The sequence below is a fragment of the Primulina huaijiensis genome, chromosome 10 (assembly GCF_012295235.1).
Source record: "Primulina huaijiensis isolate GDHJ02 chromosome 10, ASM1229523v2, whole genome shotgun sequence".
Taxonomy (NCBI): domain Eukaryota; kingdom Viridiplantae; phylum Streptophyta; class Magnoliopsida; order Lamiales; family Gesneriaceae; genus Primulina; species Primulina huaijiensis.
This window is the reverse complement of record NC_133315.1, coordinates 8719276-8738837: the sequence shown is the minus strand read 5'-3', so window position 1 is coordinate 8738837 and position 19562 is coordinate 8719276. Positions and strand designations below refer to the sequence as shown.

Here is a 19562-nt window from a genome sequence, read left to right as displayed (position 1 = left end):
GAGATTGACTTAAGTCAGATTGGACTTTGAGTTTCCCTAAACCACATAATTGTAAGTTATTGTTTTCATACTGTTGTATTATTTGAATGAATATGCTTAGTCTATTGATTTATAGAAAAGCAGAGTATAGCAGATAGCTATTGAGTGAGAGTCGCTGACAGAGGTGCCAGATTATGACATAGTGATCATTGGCCCATTGCACATTGTCAGAGTAGGCATTGACGGATATGCCAAGTCTATGGCGGATATACCAAGACAATGGATATTTGATTTATATCGATGTTGCTTAGGAATGGATCGATTCCTATCGCGGAGATTTGGTATATTGTAATATCCAGGAACCGGGATCCCTAGATTAGAGATGAGTCTAGTCTGAGATAACGAGTCAAAGAGTTTTATCTGTATTCACTAATGTGTCATAAATTATGATTTATGTTTTGTGATACATGGTTTATGCCTTTGTATATGATTTTATGCTTTGCATGTATACATTGTTTATACTGGGATTATATTCTCACCGGAGTTATCCGGCTGTTGTCTTGGTTGTATGTGTGCATGACAACAGGTGAGATAGGATCAGGGTCAAGAAGAGGATGAGAGAGAGAGCAAGTTAGCGTGGTGATCCGGATTCAAAATTAAATAGGTTTAAACACTTGATATATAGTAGTTGAACCCTAGTTTGACTTTGTCAAACGTTGTACAAGATTTGTACTTTTATACTGATATGTATATTAGAATGATTCCATTACGTTCCGCATTTAAAAAAAAAATTTACCCCCTGTTTATCTTAATTGATTGAATTATTCCCAAAGAATGATTAAGAAATGAATTAACGTCCGGGTCCCCACAATTTGTATGGGGAGAAGTGCAGGATTTTCACTGATCACAAAAGCATGAAGTACTTCTTCACAAAGAAAGAGCTAAACATGAGGCAGAAGAGATGTCTAGAGCTAGTGAAAGATCATGACAGTGACATTAGCTGCCATCCGAATAAGGCTAATGTGGTTGCCGACGCTCTGAGCATAAAGCACGCAGTGATTGCTCATTTGTCGATACAGAGACAGCTACAGGCGGAGATTCAGATATTTGAGCTTGCAGTTTTTGCCAGGGATGGTGCCCCAAGTCTTGCTACTCTAACAGTACAGCCGACATTGAGGGACAGAATTCGGGCACGACAGACTTCTGACAAGAAATTGTAGAATTGGAGACAGTGGGATGAGGCTAAGGGCCATAGACTGTATACAGTTGTGGACGGTGTAACAACCCCCTCTCATGACATTTAAATTTAAAAGGAAAAACATACGCGGAAGCATTAAAATTTGAAAGGGAAAGAACAATATCCCATTTAACATCATAACATTTTCAAAATTAATTTACATAAACATTAACTTTTGAGTCATCCAAAAGAAAACCAAAAGTCAACATCATTCACCCCATAATTCATTTTAGAAAAATTCATGATTAATGAAACTTCTCATGTTCACCATAATCAAAATAAAAGTGACATGAACAAGCAAAATCTTTCTCATTGCCTTTTATAAGACTTCTCCAGCCTCAGACAATCCACTTCAATCTTTTTTATCACCTACATCACATGATATTAACTGTAATGAGATAAAACTCAGTAAGCAGAAAGTTGTACATGACAAATACATATACATGGGCTTGGCTTGGAACATGGCTATAGCAATTGCAATGAACAATGAATCAGTGGCAATGGACAATGAATCAATGGCAATAAACAATGAATAATACCATCTTCAAGGAACAATAGATAACAAAACAATATAGATGGTATTTCATGGCATGAATTAAAGGAAAAGAATTGATAGTATGTGACCTGTGACTTGTGGATAGTATCTCTTTGATATATAAATATATCAAAACTGTGAGAGATACTTATAATCATGTTATTGGCCAATGACATGCATGAATTACTATCATTCCTTGGCTTTAATCATAGGAAATCTCATTGAGCCAATTAAACTAACACTTGGTAGGCACAATGGTGTATTAGCTCCTTGATCAATGAATTCCATGGAAATGCTTGAACAATGAACATATAACAATATATAGATCAACTATATACTAATGAAAGGAGCAAATTAGCAATAACATGGTTTGATACATATAAAATCATGTGAGCACTTGAAAGGAAGCTTCTACTTGTAACCCACAATCACTAAGATGGCTATGATGATCTTGAATGAAGCCTACAACAAGAATCACAATAATAATCATAAATCATCATCAATAATCCAATGAATCAATGAACCCAACTTAACCCTTCAATAATACCAACCCCTCTAAACTCCAAAATAATATAACCCTTACCTTGTAGCTTGAAATCTTTGGTAGGAGCAACTAAAAAATCACTATAATCCTTGAACTTTGAGTAAAAATTTTGAGAAGAGAAAACTTGAGGGAGAAGAAGCAAGAACCGATGAAAAAAATAAAAGAGAAGAGGGAATGGTGTAGAAACATCTAGACAAGAGTTTATAAGCCTTCAATACCTAAAAAAACGTGTTTTCCATGCCATAGACACGGACGCCGTGCCCCTCTCTGTGTATGGGTCCGTGTACACACTGGAAATAACACATTTTGCATGGCCAGACCCGGACCCCGTGTAGGGGTTCGTGTATGGGTCCATGTACTTTATTCTGGGCCAAAACCATACGTTTTCTTTCGAATTAGCCAAAGTGGTAAACATGAAAGTTGTAGCCCTATGTCTTTTCTTTCATCTCCAATTGGCCTCATGTCATTTGAAGGTTTGAGTAAAACTTTATGCTCATTCTCCCAACATGTGTCAGTGCAAGAACAACGATACACACGACACACTTTCGGGCCACTTTTGGCTCGTGTTTCCTAATGATTGGAACAAAAGTCAAAACATGAAAGTTTTAGCCTTATACCTTATGTTTCTAATGGAATTGGCCTCACATTAATTGGATCAATATACAAGACATTATACTAAAAACCACTACTATTGCCACATTTTTCATACCGTTTATGCACTTCCATTTCCTATTTGGCTCAAGATCAACTTTCTATTCTACCCATTCATTTCCAAAAACAACACTAACCATAAACATAACTCCAAACAATAACCATATTTAATCATCCCAATAAACATATCCATAACCAATAACCATTAAAATATCTATAACCATACCTTATCACAAGAAATCATGAATTACACCATCTACAATAATATGATAAAAGGTCGGGATATTACAATCTCCCCTCCTTATAAAAATTTCTTCCCTGAAATTTGCTTACCATCAAGTAAACTCGGATAATGATGTTTCATCTCCTGTTCCGGTTCCCACGTGGCCTCTTCAATCACTTGATTCCTCCAAAGAACTTTGACAATACCAATCTCTTTGTTTCTCAACATTTTAACTTTGCGATCAAGAATTTGAACTGGCATTTCCTCATAGCTTAAGTTGGGTAACAGATCCAATGAGTTGTACCGAAGAACAAGAGGGGATTAGAAAGGTACTTATGTAGCATTGAAACATGAAATACGTTGTGAACTCGATCCAAGTCCGGTGGCAATGCAAGACGATAGGCTCGGTCTCCAATCTTATCAAGAATCTCAAATGGCCCAATGTTTCGAGGACTTAGCTTACCTTTCTTGCCATAACGCATTACTCCCTTGAGAGGAGCTATCTTGATAAAAACATGATCGCCTACCTCGAATGTCAAAGGCCGTCGACGAACATCGGCATAACTCTTCTGTCGAGACTGAGCGGTCTTCATTCATTCTTGGATTACTGCCAAAACATTTGCTGTCTGTTGGACCAATTCTGGGCCCAACATCTTCCTTTCGCCTATTTCTTCCCAATATAAGGGAGATCGGCACTTTCTTCCAGTTTTCAATCGGCATGGCACACTACGAGGCTTTATATGGAAGAAAGTGCCGATCTCCCTTATATTGGGAAGAAATAGGCGAAAGGAAGATGTTGGGCCCAGAATTGGTCCAACAGACAGCAAAAGCCAACTTCCCGGGAAATCAATTGTGCACGCTCGTAACATATCTTCAAGAATTTGATTTACCCTTTCAGACTTCCCATAACTCTGAGGATGATATGCTGTGCTAAAAGCCAACTTGGTGCCCAAGGCTCGATGCAAACTCTTCCAAAACTCGGACGTAAACCTTGGATCACGATCTGAAACTATCGTCACCAGTATCCCATGAAGTCTCACAGTCTCTTGAATATACGCCTTAGCATATTGATTCATAGAATAAGTCGTCTTGACAGGAAGAAAATGTGATGACTTGGTCAATCGATCCACGATCACCCAAATAGAATTGAAGCCTTTCTGAGTCCTTGGCAACCCAACAACTAAATCCATAGTTATATGCTCCCACTTCCATTGCAGTATAGGCAAGGATTGCACCAATCCCGCCAGTCTCTGGTGCTCAATCTTAACCTGCTGACAAGTTAGACATTCAGAAACAAATAACATGATATCTTTCTTCATACCTTGCCACCAGTAAAGACGTCAAAGATCTTGGTACATCTTGATACTACCGGGATGTACAGAATATGGCGCTGTATGAGCTTCAAGAAGGATCTCTTTTCGAATGTCATCACCCATAGGAACACATATTCTACCTCGAAAGGTCAGTAACCCATCACGATTTGACCCAAACTCAGAAACTTCTGTCAGATCACTTTTCCTCTTCAACTCTAATAACTGAGCATCCAGCTGTTGTTCTTTCAAAATTCGATCAAATCAAGTTGAGTGAAGAACTAGAGCAGACAATCGAGCAACTGTACCTGAAGATAGCAAATTGATCTCATTTATTTGCAAATCAAGCAACAAAGGTTTAGAAATCATGGAACCCAATAATAAAATCGGTTTGCGACTCAAAGCATCCGCAACCACATTAGCTTTTCCAGGATGATAGCTAATGGTGCATTCGTAGTCTTTCACAAGTTCTAACCATCTCCGCTGCCGCATATTCAAATCCTTCTATGAAAACAAATAACTCAAACTTTTGTGATCCATAAATATTTCACATTTCTCACCATAAAGATAGTGCCGCCAAATATTTAAGCAAAAACCAGCCGTCAATTCCAAATCTTGAGTGGGATAGTTCTTCTCGTATTCCTTCGACTGACGAGAAGCATATGCTATCACTTTCCCACGCTGCATCAGTATGGCACCTAACCCCTGCTTAGAAGCATCTGTATACATAACAAAATCTTCAGTACCACAAGGAAGTACTAAAACAGGAGCATAAGTCAACTTATCTTTCAATGTTTGGAATGCTCTTTGGCACTCGATGGTCCATTCGAACTTGGTAGCCTTCCGTGTCAAACTTGTCAATGGCAAAGCTATCTTTGAAAAGTCGGCTTGAACTGTCGGTAATACCCTGCCAAACAAAGAAAACTCCTTACCTCTAAAACTGTCTTTGGAATGGACCATTGTTTAATAGACTCAATCTTGGATGGATCAACATATATTCCTTCTTTCGAAACAATATGGCCAAAAACTATCACCTGCTCTAACAAAAACTCACATTTCTTTAATTTGGCATACAATTGCTTATCGCTCAACAGCTACAACACAATCCTCAAATGCTCACGATGAAGATCTCGTGTCATTGAGTAGATCAAGATGTCATCAATGAAAACAATAACAAAAGTATCCAAATACGGCTTACAGACACGATTCATAAAATCCATAAAAATTGAAGGAGCATTGGTTAGTCCAAACGACATCACAAGAAATTTCATAATGGCCATACCTCTTTCTAAACGCAGTCTTTGGTATGTCCTCCTTTTTCACCTTCAGTTGATGGTAACCGGACCGAAGGTCGATCTTCGAAAATATTGCTGCTCCTTGCAATTGATCAAAGAGATCATCAATACGTGGCAAAGGATATTTATTCTTCACTGTTACCTTGTTGAGTTCTCGGTAGTCAATGCATAATCGCAATGATTCATCCTTCTTCTTTAAGAACAAAACCGAAGCTCCTCACAGTGAGGAACTAGGTCGGATAAAACCTTTATCTAATAGCTCCTGCAATTGAGTCTTCTGTCTTCAATTCTTTCATTTCAGTAGGAGCCATTTTGTATGGAGCCTTAGAAATTGGAGCTGTACCTGGAATCACTACAAGAAATATTAATATTTACAGCACAACATTAACAGCGCACATTAAAAGCACGCTGTTAATGTTTCTATTCGCGGCGTGCCAGTACGTGCGTGCTGTTAATATTATTAGAAATCACTCAATTGCAGCGTGCTGAGCCAGCTATTAATAATAGCGAAATAAAATTGCGCCAATTTCCCAAATTTCTCACATCTCCGCGCCTTCCTCTGTTTTCTTCGTACACACACGCCCTTCTCTATTTCCCAAATTTCTTTCACACCTCCACGCCTTTATCTCTGAATCGCTCGATCGTCTCTTCTCACTTCAATCGATCGCTCTCGCTTCACTCAATCGATCTTCTCGCTTCACTCAATCGCTCGTTGGATTCTCGCTTCACCCAAGTATGGTTTCTTTTCTCAACAACTCAATCGAGAAACTTTGTGGATGCATACATATTTGTAGGTTTTTATGTTTTCACTTCTTAATGTTCTTTGAAATCGGTTTGAACAAGTTTATTTTGTTCTTAAAAAAAAAATCTTATGTTTGCTCTGTAATTAGCATCTCTATGAGGAATAGAATTTCCACAAAGTCCCAAACCACTTCACTCGAGAGTGGATTCAGTCAAAAAAATATACTTATGATTGGGGAAATCATGTTTAACATTAGTTTCTCAGCTTCAAAAATCAAAATTAGGCATAAAGACCTTAATTAGAAGGGAGAATGGTCGTCATTTTGACACAGATTTTCAGGGGTAATAACCAGTAAATGTGAAGCCCCTTCTGTCAATTTTTTTTATAACACTAATAAAGTCTTAATAAAAAAAACTAAAAGTTTTGTAATGATAAGAGGTTTTGGCATACAAGCCTACATATTTTAGAACTGAAACAGTATCATCCCTCCTTAAATATTGGAATGGAGGTAGTATCATGTAGGAAATTAGCTCAATTAAAATAACAAGAAACAAAAAATGAGGAAACTACAATTACTGTTACTACAATCAGTATGAAACTCTAGAGTTCAGAATACCTTAGAAAAATTGCTTTCAGCAGACTATATTAACTGCTGCGTTGCCTCTATAAATGAGAAATAAAAACCAAACACAAAAATTTACAGTCGGCCAGCAGACAAATGTATTTACGATTCCTAGTTGCTATTTAATCTTCAATTGTCTGAATTTCTCTCATAATAATTCGGTTACTGACCACCATTTAATCCCAAGACCGTGGGACTTACTTTCTTCCCTTTCTTTCCCGTCTTTTTTCCACCTTTTGCCTCCCCATCCGTAGCTGCAACAGTACTCGGGACTTTGTCAAACCGATCAGAAGTCATCTCTCCCACCCCCGAGACAGTAGATCAAAAGGTATTTTTGTGTTTCTTGTCTGTGATTCTTGAATCTTTAGTTTTAATATCTTGTTATAGAGATTCCATGTCTTTCAAAATTCTTGGTAGGAGAGAATTTTTTCTATCATGAAGATAACTTGGATCATGTTATTAGCATTTTTTATTAAACAATTATAGAGAAATGTGCAAAAAATTCGGTAAAAGCATGTCCATTTTAGACGTGTTAAAAATCTATTCAACGAGTTCAAATGCAATATCGATAATTGATAATCGATAACCGAGTAGAGTTTATATATTTATGATTCCTTACTATTCTTGAATTTTCTGGAAATGAAAAATACACATCACTTCATATGGTTTTGTAATAGTTTAGGAGAAATATGTTCATTTCATTAGTTTAATTTAAATGTTTAATCATTTTAATGTAATTAGATGAGCAGTGGTAGGGTCAACTAAATGTCATACTTCCATGGACCTTTAATCTAATAAAAAAAAGACATCTGATGATTCACGGATACGTAACACTGGATTAATTATTTAATGATTATAACTGTGGATTTGTTATTTCCTTGTCTAAAAATAATTTATGTGCTGGTATAATTATTAATTATTGAAGGGAGTGACAGAATCCATAGGTGGAAATTAATTAAAATCGAAATTTAAATTATTGAAGGGTTTCTAGGTTTGTCAACTATGCTTAAAATAAATTTCTTAAACAACAACAATATTTTATACTTTTCATTAATTTTTCTGCTGATAGTAAAACTATGTAATGAATGGTGAAGTCATATGTTTGTATCTTAGGGTTTGGTCATTTACGAAATGGATAAGGAATGGATTCATCTGCCTTCAAGGCTTGTACCCGAGTATGAAGAAGGGGTACAAAAATTTATCGCACAAGCTAGGAACTATGCCAAAACACGTGAAGTTATCTTATGTCCTTGCAAGCGTTGTAAAAATAAGAAGTATATGAAATTTGACCAAGTGTACGATCACTTAATCATTAAGGGATTTGATCCTTCTTACACTATTTGGGTCTTCCATTGTGAAAGTTATAACTCACAATCTCAAGGCGAATGTAGCTCAGGAATTTGTAAAGATGATGAAAGTAGAGAGGCATATCACTTATAAAATGATGTCTTTGTACCTGAAGAAGAGGTTGGACACAATATGTCTCAAGAAAAAGATTATGAGTTTGCTAATTTATTAGAAGATGCAGAAACTCCTCTCTTCCCTGGTTGTACAGCTTATACAAAGTTGTCAGCAGTCGTCACGTTATATAATTATAAGTCTACTAATGGTCACACTGACAATAGTTTCAATGAGCTACTGAAGATCTTGGTTGACATGCTTCCAGAAAAAAATACATTTCCAGAAACTGTTTACTCGATGAGAAAATTGTTAAAACCATTTGACTTAGGATATGAGAAGATTCATGCTTGCCCAAATGATTGTTGTCTGTTTAGAAAGGATCTTAAAGACCTTGACTGTTGTCCAAAGTGTAGTTTTTCAAGATGGAAGGTAGACAAAGTCACCACCAAAGTTCGTAAAGGAGTTCCTGAAAGGTGCTACGGTATTTTCCTGTGATACCAAGATTGAAAAGGATGTTTAAATCAAAAGAAAAGGCCGAAGAGATGATTTGGCACTCCAACCACAAAAGTCAAGATAATATGATGCGTCATCCAGTTGATTCAGCAGCTTGGGATACAATAAATCATAAGTGGCCAAATTTTGCGTCAGATCCTAGAAATCTCCGCCTTGGTCTTGCAACAGATGGATTCAACCCTTTTGGTGATCTTAGTTCCGGATATAGTTGTTGGCCCGTTATTTTGGTCAATTATAACCTTCCACCATTGATGTGCATGACAAAGGAAAATCATATGCTGACTTTACTGATTCCAGGTCCGAAGCAACCGGGAAATGATATAGATGTATACTTGGAACCCCTTGTGGAGGATTTGAAGGAGATTTGGGACACAGGTGTGGAGGCGTATGATGCATTTAACAAGTCAATGTTTAATCTGAAGGTTATTTTGATGTGGACAATCAATGATTTTCCAGCTTATGGAAACTTAGCTGGATGTGCCACAAAAAGGAAACTCGGTTGCCCAATATGTGGTGAAGACGTATGTTCAATGTGGCTTAAATATAGTAGAAAGTTTGCATACTTAGGTCACAGGAGATTTCTTTCCTCTAATCATCCATTTCGTGAGAAAAAAAAAGTGGTTTAATGGGAAAAAAGAGAGGGGAAAAAAACGAGACCTTTGAATGGGTTAGAAATTCTCAATGCAACGAAAGATATTGAAAATGACTGGGGTAAAAAAAAAAAAGAGTGACACTGTCAATACTTCAAGTAAAAAAAGGAAGAAGCAGGATAATTCAAAAGAGTTACGAAAACCAGTTCAAATGTGGAAGAAAAAGTCAATCTTTTTCGATTTGCCATAATGGAGTGTAAGTTATTTGCACTTTATTAATTAGTTTTTATATAAATTAGTTTTTTTTAATCCTAAATTGTTAGAAATATTCTGAACTAACACTATGAAACGTGTTGATGGTTATTTTTAGGGGCTCCTACTACGTCATAACATAGATTTGATGCATGTTGAAAAGAATGTCTGCAAGAATCTCATAGGCACACTGTTAAACCAGAAGAAAAAATCTAAAGATGGTGTGAATGCTCGCAAAGATTTGATGCATTTAAAAATTAGAGAAGAATTACATCCTCATGAAAAGGGAGAAAATAAATATCACTTTCCTGCTGCACCTTACACATTGTCTAAAAAGGAAATGGATATATTTTGCTCTAGGTTGAAGAAAATAAAGTTACCCGATGGCTATAGCCCAAATATTGGTAACTGTGTTTCTTTAGAAGAGTGTAAACTTATTGGGCTGAAATCTCATGACTGTCATGTTCTAATGCAACAATCGCTATCGGTAGCATTGAGAAATCTTCTACCGAAAGGTCCGCGTAATGCTATATATCTGTTGGGTGAATTTTACAATGAATTATGTCAAAGAGTGCTAGATAGGAACCGTTTAGAACAACTCGAGGAGAATATTGCTGAAATTCTATGCATGTTGGAAACATATTTTCCACCCGCTTTCTTTACCATCTCGGTTCATTTGACAATTCATTTAGCAAGAGAGGCTCGCTTGTGTGGTCCAGTCCAATTCCGCTGGATGTATCCATTTGAAAGGTATAAAATAGTGATTTATCTTTTTGACAAATTTTATATATAAAATGGTATAAATTTTGCTATCAACAATTCATTCATGTGAATTTTACTTTGTGTTTTAGATTTATGAAAACACTGAAAGGGTTTGTGAAGAACCGAGCAAGACCGGAAGGTTGCATAGCTGAGTGTTACCTCGCAGAAGAACGAATGATATTTTGTAGTGCTTACATAAAAAAGGCTTCTACTATTGGTTTTCGTTATAATAGGAATGATGATTTGTAAAATGGATTAGTGGAAGGTCGCTTAATTTCTAAAGGGAAAGAAAAGATTTTAGAAGACCACGTGTTGCAAGCCGCACATCGATATGTGTTGTTCAAAACTGCAGAAGTTGAACCTTACTTACAGTGAGTATAGTTGATTTTTAAGATTCTATTATCTTTGATCTATTACATACCTCGTATATTCTAACATCTCCCTTCAATGATTTTAAATAGGATGCACATTGAGGAGCTTAAACAAATAGATCGTCGTTTCTTAAGTAATGAGACGTTGTTACAAAAGCAACATATGGAAACATTTGCTGAATGGTTATCAAAACAGGTTCTTCATAATTCTTCAGGCCGAATTCAATGGCTAGCTCACGGTCCAAGAAAGAAAGTTACAAGTTATACGGGTTATATTATAAATGGACATCGGTTCCATACAGTTGATGTTGGAAGGTCGACACAAGATAGTGGTGTCTCAATTGATGCCGATACTATTTGTCAATCTAATGCTGATGGTTATTCACATACAGTAGGAAGAATATCATACTATGGGGTTATACGAGATATTGTTTTGCTAGACTACTATTCTTTCAAAGTTCCTGTTTTTAGGTGTGATTGGGCCAATCCTGGAACTGGTGTGAAAATTGAAGATGGTTTTACACTCGTCAACTTACAACACGGACTAAAAACTTTTGAAAGTGATCTTTTCATTTTGGCATCACAAGCAAAGCAAGTTTTCCATTCTAGGGACGATGATGAGTCAAATTGGTATGTGTTGCTAAAGGCGCCCTCTCGGGGTATTCATAACATGAGTGTGGTTGAAGAGGACGAATATACGTCATCAACACCTCTTGATGTGTCCCAACTTGAAATTAACATTACTGAAAAAGAACCATATGCAAGGAATGAGTGTGATGGAATCGATGTGACTGAGACATGACTGAAATTTTCAGTTCTAGATTTTATAGTTATTTATTTTGATTGGTATATGTTCTTTGCAAGTTATACAACTCTTTATTTACTGTTGCAATAAATTTGTTTGCTTGTTTATTTTCAGCTATGTATCATGTCATACAACTTGTTTGATCAGGTCATTACGTAGCATTGAAAAGATGAGTAAAATGGGCAAAAAACGTAGCAAAGCATCTGCAGATGAAATTCAGGTGATATTATCTTATATTTTATATCGTTGTTTATTTTAATAAAGTACACTTGTACATTTCAATAGCTCTTTTTGTCATTTTACAGGAACACGTAGCTAGTAGGTTATCAGGAATGAACACTAAAAATTCAGCTAATTCATCCCAAGATTTGCATGATCAAGAACCGATTGATGACAACAAACCTGACAAGAAAAAAGGTCGTGGAGAATCAAAGTTGAAAATGATTAGTGGTGAAGATAAGCGCAAAGAGGTGAAGCGTAATGAGTTCGGACAGCCGATTGGAGATAATTCAGTTACATACGCTTCTTTTCTAGGTTGCATGATAAAGGAATTTGTGCCATATACATTGGATGGATGGAATGACATAGATGAAGAAGTGAAAGATAGGATGTGGAGTTGTCTTCAGGTAATATCTTTAGTCACTTCATTTTTCATTTCAATTTTTATTATAAGTTGTAGAAATATTTTCGTGTTTCTATGTACAGATGAATTATAAAGTTGAGGATTGGGAAAAAAAATCAATTTTTCAAAAGATAGCTAAATTGTGGCGCGATAGAAAATCCAAACTTCATATACTTGTACGAGAAGCTAATACAAGTCGAGTGGCTTCACGAAATCTCAGTCTTTTGAAGCCCAAATTTATGGATCAAAATCAGTGGGACTTGTTTGTAAAGAGGACACTATCACCTACCTTTCAAGTAAGTATTAATTCACTTTTCTTATAGGTATGAAACAATATTTGATTGTGGTAATCCTCTTCCATGCAAGAATACCTACCTTTCAAGTAAGTAGTAATTCACTTTTCTTATAGGTGTCAAATTATAGTTATTAGCATATCATGATCTAGATGTAATTGATAATGGAATATAATGTTTGTTAGATATATATGCGATAACCGCATATATAATTTTTATTGGTCTTCGATATATACTTTGAGTAGTGTTATTTTACGAAAATTTCAAAATTTATGTGGAAATTAGCTGAAAGTTGAATATTGTTTGGATAGGTCTGGAAACTGAACTTTCAACCATCTGGTTGAAAACTAAAAATGGTGATGTAAATTAAAACAAGGAAACAATGAAATGGGTAATGTAGAAATGGACAAAGCATACTAGTTATTTCATCTTATGGGAAGATCGATGCTATGACCACAAGAAAACACTTGAATGCATGATTTCTCTTTTCTTTTGGTTGTACAGCGTGTCCTTGGATTTTAGAGGGCTTGTTTGTTATGTGATATTTCGAATATGGAATTTTCTATCCAAAAACTTACCAGTCGTTTATTGTATTTATTGCTGGTCTTTCCTTTATGTGAATTTTGGTTAGCATTTTATAAGGACATATTTAACCATACATGCCATTGTTCATGTTCAGCATTTCATTAATAATTTCATTACATGTGAGTATGTATGGGTCGATAAGTTACACAAACACAATGATTATCACACCTCCTTTCGAATGATCTGAAAGCAAAACACATCCACATGTCAAAGGAGTGGATTAATGTAATTGTTGAATAAATAGCATTGTTAATGTTTGTGGAATTTTGTCACTTTTTGTTTGTTTGCAGTAGCTAGCTAGAGTATATGATTTTGTGACCAATATTAAAATTTGGATTTAACCATGCATTCATGGATTGTTTCCCTAGCTTTCACAAATTTTCAATCGGGTCTCTGTGTTTATTTGTTCTTTCTTCTTTTTGCCCTAGGTCAATACTATTAGCATGCATTGGGATGTATTGTTGGACATTGCAGCCATTTATACGGCAATTAACAGTGCTTCTTATTGCGTCATGTTTTTATTTATTTGTTCTTTCTTCTTCTTTGCCCTAGCTCAATATCTATATTTAATATCTACATTTGTAATGATTCCACCATTACAGGTTAGCAATTTATCATGATTGTTACTCTAGCTCGGGGTTACATTGCTTCTTTTTATTGCAATTCACTTGATAATACTTGTAATTAATATCTTGGTTATGTTATATCTCAGGAAAAGAGTGCAAAATTTAGAGCAATGAGGGAAAAACAAGACCACATTCACACAATGAGCCGGAGAGGTTATGCTCGTTTGACTCACATTATGGTAAATATTATTTTTTTTATATTTTCTAATTTAGTAATAAATAATGGTATATATATACATCTTTTGAATTTATATATTTCTATATTTAAGGAGAAGACAACTGAAGGAGATACAAGAATTACGAGATCACAAGTTTGGATTGAAGGGCACAAGAAAAAAAATGGAGAACCTATTACTCAAGCTGTTGGAGAGAAAATGGTAATAGAATTATGTCTTTTTTATTTGCATCAGATCCTAAGAAAATGGTAATAGAATTATGTCTTTTTAACTTTGTTATTTGCAGAAACAAATACAAGAATGTCCACCTGAATCTCAAAACACAATTAAAATTGCTGATGATGCAATTAGCCTTGTGTTTGGCAAGGAAAATCAGGGTAGAGTGCGTGGGATGGACTTTGGAGTTACACCATCAAAAGTTGGAGCTTATGTACAGCAAAATGGCACTGTTAAACAACTTCAAGATATGGTGCATAACCTTCAACAAGAAATGAAAGAAATGAAGTCCATGTTTTTACAAAGTATGAGACAACAAAATCAACAAGAACATGTTAGTAATTAAATAAAATACAAAATCAGTTTTATATATTGTACACTTAAATGCTTTTGGATTATCATGAAGGCATGCTTGACATAATTTGTTTGTAAACTTAGGTTGCTAGTGGTGGCATTGGCAGCGGTATTGGGAATGAAGTTGGCAGCAACAGTGATATCAATATTGATGCAAAGAAAAGTTGTGATTTTCATAATGTTAAAAAACATCTTGCTACAGCTCAGGTAACTATCTTAAAATTATGTGTTTCTAAACTACAAGATTTTTACAAAATAGAAATTTTAAAATTAAAAAAAATTGTATTGTTTATTTGCAGTCAAATTTGAAGAATGTGAGTTGTGGAGATATATGTGCTAATAGTAAATGTAAGTTGCTTCATTGGTCTGTTGATGGATTAGTTGTTGCAGAAGGACGAATTGCATCTACAGATCCAAACACAAAAGTGCATCATGTTGTTCTTGGTAGATCTTGTTGGAAAGTTTGGGTTGATAAGGTTTTGGTAGAGAAGGTGGATCTAATTCGACCAAATGATGAAATGCAGTTTCTCGATGACGCAATAGGAAGCACGATCGCATGGTTATCTAAATTTGTAGTATTGTGTGATTGATATAGATTCTACATATTTTCGTGGATTGAAATTTTAAATATTGGTATGTTCTAGCTATTTTGTGACAGATTTTGTATCTTGAAACTTTCTGTTTTGGTAAATATGATGAAAAAGAATTACTTTTATTAATTTTTTTGTGTGGATTATACTTATTATACAAAATTGATTTCTCGTTTATGTGAAAAATTGGGTTTTTCCGCGTTCCAAGCGCCGCGGCGCTGATCCAGAAGCGCCTAGATGCTAGGCAGAAGAAATTGAATTTTTTTTTAGGTTTTCTTTCAACGGCGTGCAATCATATGCCTTTGATGTTCTTATCCACGACGTGCAATGCACGCTGTTGATGCTTGTATCAACGACGTATAATCCGAGCTATAAATACAATTATTCGCAGCGTGCAATGCGTGCTGTTGATTTTAGTATCGACGGCGTATAATGCGAGCTGTAGATATAATTATTCGCAGCGTGCGGTGCATGCTGTCGATTCTCGTATCCACGACGTGCAGTGCGCGCTGTCGATTCTTGTATCCGCGACGTGCGGTGCACGCCGTCAATTCTATTATTCGAAGCCAGCATAGTACGCTGTTAATACCTATGACTTTCAACAGCATTTAACTTTGCAGCATGCAATGCGCGCTGCAGAAAGCCCATTTGCGCGCTGCGAATATTCATTTTTTTTGTAGTGAATTAAGTCAATAACAAACTCAACCTCTCGATCAGGTGGTAAACCAGGCACATCATCAGCAAAAACATCAGGGTAATCCTGAACCACATCAATGTCCTTTCATTGCAAATTACTTTCCTTTTGCACATCAACCACTGACGCTAGATAACCCATACACCCTTTGTGCAACAACTTATTAGCTTGAAGGCAAGATATAATAGGAATATCCATCGAAGAGCCTAGACCAAGAAAAACATCAATATCATAGTCATCAGCTAAAAATTTCACTGTCTTGCCCACACAATCAATCACCGCACGATACGCAGATAACCAATCCATACCCAATATAACATCGAATGCAACCATCGGAATAAGAATAAGATCAGCAATCAACAATCTTGTACCCATCTGTACGGGACATGCTGATGAAACTTAAAATTAATAATTTATTATATGTTAAAACCTTTATTTTAAAATTTAAGTTTCATTAAAATTATAAAATTATGTTATTTAAGTATTGTGTGTTTATATTTAAATGTCTTACTAAATATGTTTTATTTTCAGGTTTTCTACGTGTTGGTAAAATAATGATAACTCAAGCTAGAAAACCCAAATGGAGGTGATTCAAATATTTTTGGAATCCTTGAGAAATTATCTACAACTTTGCAGAAGACATGATTGCCTAAAAAGTTGGTTAAGATGATCAAATTGTGAAAATATCAAAAGAAGGACAAATTTACTTTCACCATGACCAGCATATAGTAAAAAAATCATAACTATTTCAATATTTAATCAAATGAGGTGAACCAAGTGGCCAAATTCATCTACAGACAATTCCCCACATGTTTGCTGTTTTGAGCTGAGTCAAAGTCGGTGATTAAAGTCATGGAACAAAACATTTAAAGAAGGGGCATGGAATTGAAGTTGGAGGAGACAAAGACTACTATTACAACTACATTGCATTAATAGAATTTTTGACCCTTTCTCTCATTTGGCCTATAAAAAGAGGCCTTGTGCTAGCTTGAGAATCATTCTATCTCATTGTAAAATATATTGTGAGTGTGTATAAAAGTTCTAAGTTCCAATATATTTTCCATTTTCCAATTTATGAGTGATGTTTTTAGTGTTGATCAAAAGTAAGTTCATGGAAAGCTAAATCTATTATGTCAAGGTGAAGAGGATGAATTCTTCGTGAAGTAAGATTGTTTATATTTTGTATATTCTTTCTTTATTTCTTTTCGTTTTGCTAATTTCTTTTTATTGTAGGTATAAAAATGAATTATTTGTTGTTATCAATTTACATCAAATGCTTGATACCATTTAAGTGGTTATCTTGATTTGTTGTTTAATTTTGATACAATAAATATTTCATCAATTATTATTGTTATATATATATATATAATTATATCATATATTTCATTTAGACGATAGCGTGGCTCTGCCGGTTGTTCTAAATGAAATATTATGATATCTAACAATCTAACATTTACGTTATCGCAACTAACTTTTACTTTCCGCATCTAACATTTACTTTATCGCAACTAACTTTTACTTTCCGCATCTAACTTTTACTTTATCGCAACTAACTTTTACTTTTCCTCAACTAACTTATTAAATCATATATTTCATTTAGGCAATAGCGTGGCTCTGCCGGTTGTTCTAAATGAAATATAATGATTTAATTTAACATTTATTTTATGCAGTTATATATTTATATAGTTATATATATAATCATAGGTACCATATATAAAATATCGGTGAATTCGGTATTTTCTATAGTGGGAACTATATTATATTAGGTGTGTGTTTAAATATTTTTATTTTCTTGGAACCATTATTTATGGTGGTTTCCTTTGTTTTACTTTTAGTTAAACAATATTGCATAAACCAAGAATAAATCCTCGAGCCTTGACAAAATTTATAATTTGTAAACTTCGTTCTTGCATTTGGTAATCTATAAATTAATAAATTTAAACTTAAAATAACCTCTCTGTGGATCGATCTCGTACTTACGAAATATATTACTTGCAGACAACCTACACTTGGGTGAATTATAATTTAAGTAGTAGCAAGTTTTTGGCGCCGTTGCCGGGGAGGTATAAATTAAGTTTATATTTGTTAATTATGTTTTATTTATAAGTATTGTGTTTTTTTTTTTTTGAGTATTTGGAGTCGAAAAAAAAGTGGTAGACTTATTCGAGTATCTGAAAATAATTTAAACATGGATGATAATTCAAATAATCAAGATAATGATAACAATAATAACAATAATAATAATAATAATCAAGAACATGATCAATTAAGAACACTTAGGCACCATATGAACCCTATTAGAACTAGTGCCCCATCTTGTTTAGTTTTTCCTCCTGATGCATCTAATTTCAACTTTAAACCTCAAATTATTCAACTTTTACCAAATTTTCATGGCTTAGATTCTGAAAATCCATATTTACATCTAAGAGAATTTGAGGAAGTTTGTAACACTTATAATGATCAAAATTGTAGCATGGATATAGTTCGATTAAAGCTTTTCCCTTTTTCTTTAAAAGATAAAGCTAAAACATGGCTACAAAATTTGAGATCAAGTTCAATAAGATCATGGGAAGAAATGCAACAACAATTTCTCAAAAAGTTTTTTCCTTCCCATAGAACAAACTCTTTTAAAAGACAAATTACTACTTTTTCTCAAAAACAAGGAGAAACATTTTATCAATGTTGGGATAGATATAAAGAATTACTTAATACATGCCCACATCATGGTTTTGAAACATGGAGAATAGTTTCTCACTTTTATGAAGGTCTAATACCTAAAGATAGGCAAATGATAGAATTCATGTGTAATGGAACTTTTGAAGATAAAAACCCAAATGAAGCTATGGAGTATTTGGATTCATTAGCAGAAAATGCTCAAAATTGGGATAATATAGGCACAATAGAACCACCAACAACTAAAATCAATAATTCAACAAATGGGGGTGGTATCTATAATCTTAAAGATGATATAGATATTCAAGCTAAACTTGCATCTTTAGCAAGAAAAATTGAGTCATTAGAAATGAAAAAGAGTGGTCAATTAAAAAGTATTCAAGAAATTGTTTGTCATATATGTGATACACATGATCATGCTACAAAAGATTGTCCAACATTACCTTCATTTAAAGAATGTCTCCATGAACAAGCAAATTATGTTAACAATTATAAAAAACCAATACTAGATCCTTTTTCAACATCATATAATCCTGGATGGAAAAATCATCCTAATTTTAGTTGGAGGAATGATAATAATGCACAACCCTCACAACAATATTTTCAAAATAACCAAAATCATCAAGGTTATATTCCTTATGTTACACCTCCAAGAAAAAACTTTGAAGATGTAATTCATGCATTTATCCAAAAGCAAGAATCTATCAATATTCAAAACAGTCAATCTATGACTGATTTGAAAGAAACTCTTGCAAAATTTGCATCTGCACTTAATATTCATGAAAAAGGAAAATTTCCATCTCAACCTCAACCTAATCCTAAAAATCAAAATCAAGAATTAAAAAATGAAAAAATTGATCAAATAAAATCTGTTATTACCCTTAGAAGTGGTAAAATAGTT

At 34.5% G+C, this 19562-nt stretch overlaps 2 protein-coding genes and 1 non-coding gene across 6 annotated transcripts; 2 read left to right on the top strand and 1 right to left on the bottom strand.

Annotated features, from left to right (window-relative positions):
- The first annotated feature begins 6337 nt into the window (after positions 1–6337).
- On the top strand, positions 6338–15370 carry LOC140985780 (uncharacterized). Of its 4 annotated transcripts, XM_073453705.1 has the most exons (10): positions 8180–10644; positions 10746–11027; positions 11980–12052; positions 12138–12458; positions 12538–12750; positions 14045–14137; positions 14228–14335; positions 14421–14684; positions 14789–14911; positions 15004–15370. In XM_073453705.1, exons 3-10 carry the CDS (start codon positions 12002–12004, stop codon positions 15292–15294), a joined length of 1464 nt encoding a protein of 487 aa, XP_073309806.1. In that variant the 5' UTR covers positions 8180–10644; positions 10746–11027; positions 11980–12001; the 3' UTR covers positions 15295–15370. The 4 variants fall into 4 exon arrangements, with proteins under 4 accessions (XP_073309808.1, XP_073309806.1, XP_073309809.1 ...); XM_073453707.1 differs by lacking the exons at positions 8180–10644; positions 10746–11027 and adding an exon at positions 6338–6507; XM_073453708.1 differs by lacking the exon at positions 12538–12750.
- LOC140985873 (uncharacterized) lies at positions 9121–11829 on the top strand. The gene is made up of 5 exons (XM_073453820.1): positions 9121–9573; positions 10013–10644; positions 10746–10873; positions 10916–11027; positions 11118–11829. The coding sequence occupies exons 1-5, from the start codon at positions 9121–9123 to the stop codon at positions 11827–11829; spliced, it is 2037 nt and encodes a 678-aa protein (XP_073309921.1).
- Positions 15371–18607: 3237 nt separating the features above from the next.
- LOC140987044 (small nucleolar RNA R71) lies at positions 18608–18718 on the bottom strand. Its single transcript, XR_012177045.1, has one exon. It is a non-coding gene; the product is annotated as a small nucleolar RNA R71 (small nucleolar RNA).
- Between the last annotated feature and the right edge of the window lie 844 nt (positions 18719–19562).

Bases quoted from the DNA above. Each gene is read 5' to 3' on its own strand.
- LOC140985873 (XM_073453820.1), top strand. From the start codon at position 9,121: ATGCGTCATCCAGTTGATTCAGCAGCTTGGGATACAATAAATCATAAG. The intron at 9,574-10,012 runs GTATGTTCAATG...GGTTATTTTTAG, and splicing joins GCCCAATATGTGGTGAAGAC to GGGCTCCTACTACGTCATAA. The intron at 10,874-10,915 runs GTTTTCGTTATA...AAAATGGATTAG, and splicing joins AAAAAAGGCTTCTACTATTG to TGGAAGGTCGCTTAATTTCT.
- LOC140985780 (XM_073453707.1), top strand. From the start codon at position 12,002: ATGAGTAAAATGGGCAAAAAACGTAGCAAAGCATCTGCAGATGAAATT. The intron at 14,685-14,788 runs GTTAGTAATTAA...TTGTAAACTTAG, and splicing joins AACAAAATCAACAAGAACAT to GTTGCTAGTGGTGGCATTGG. The intron at 14,912-15,003 runs GTAACTATCTTA...GTTTATTTGCAG, and splicing joins AACATCTTGCTACAGCTCAG to TCAAATTTGAAGAATGTGAG.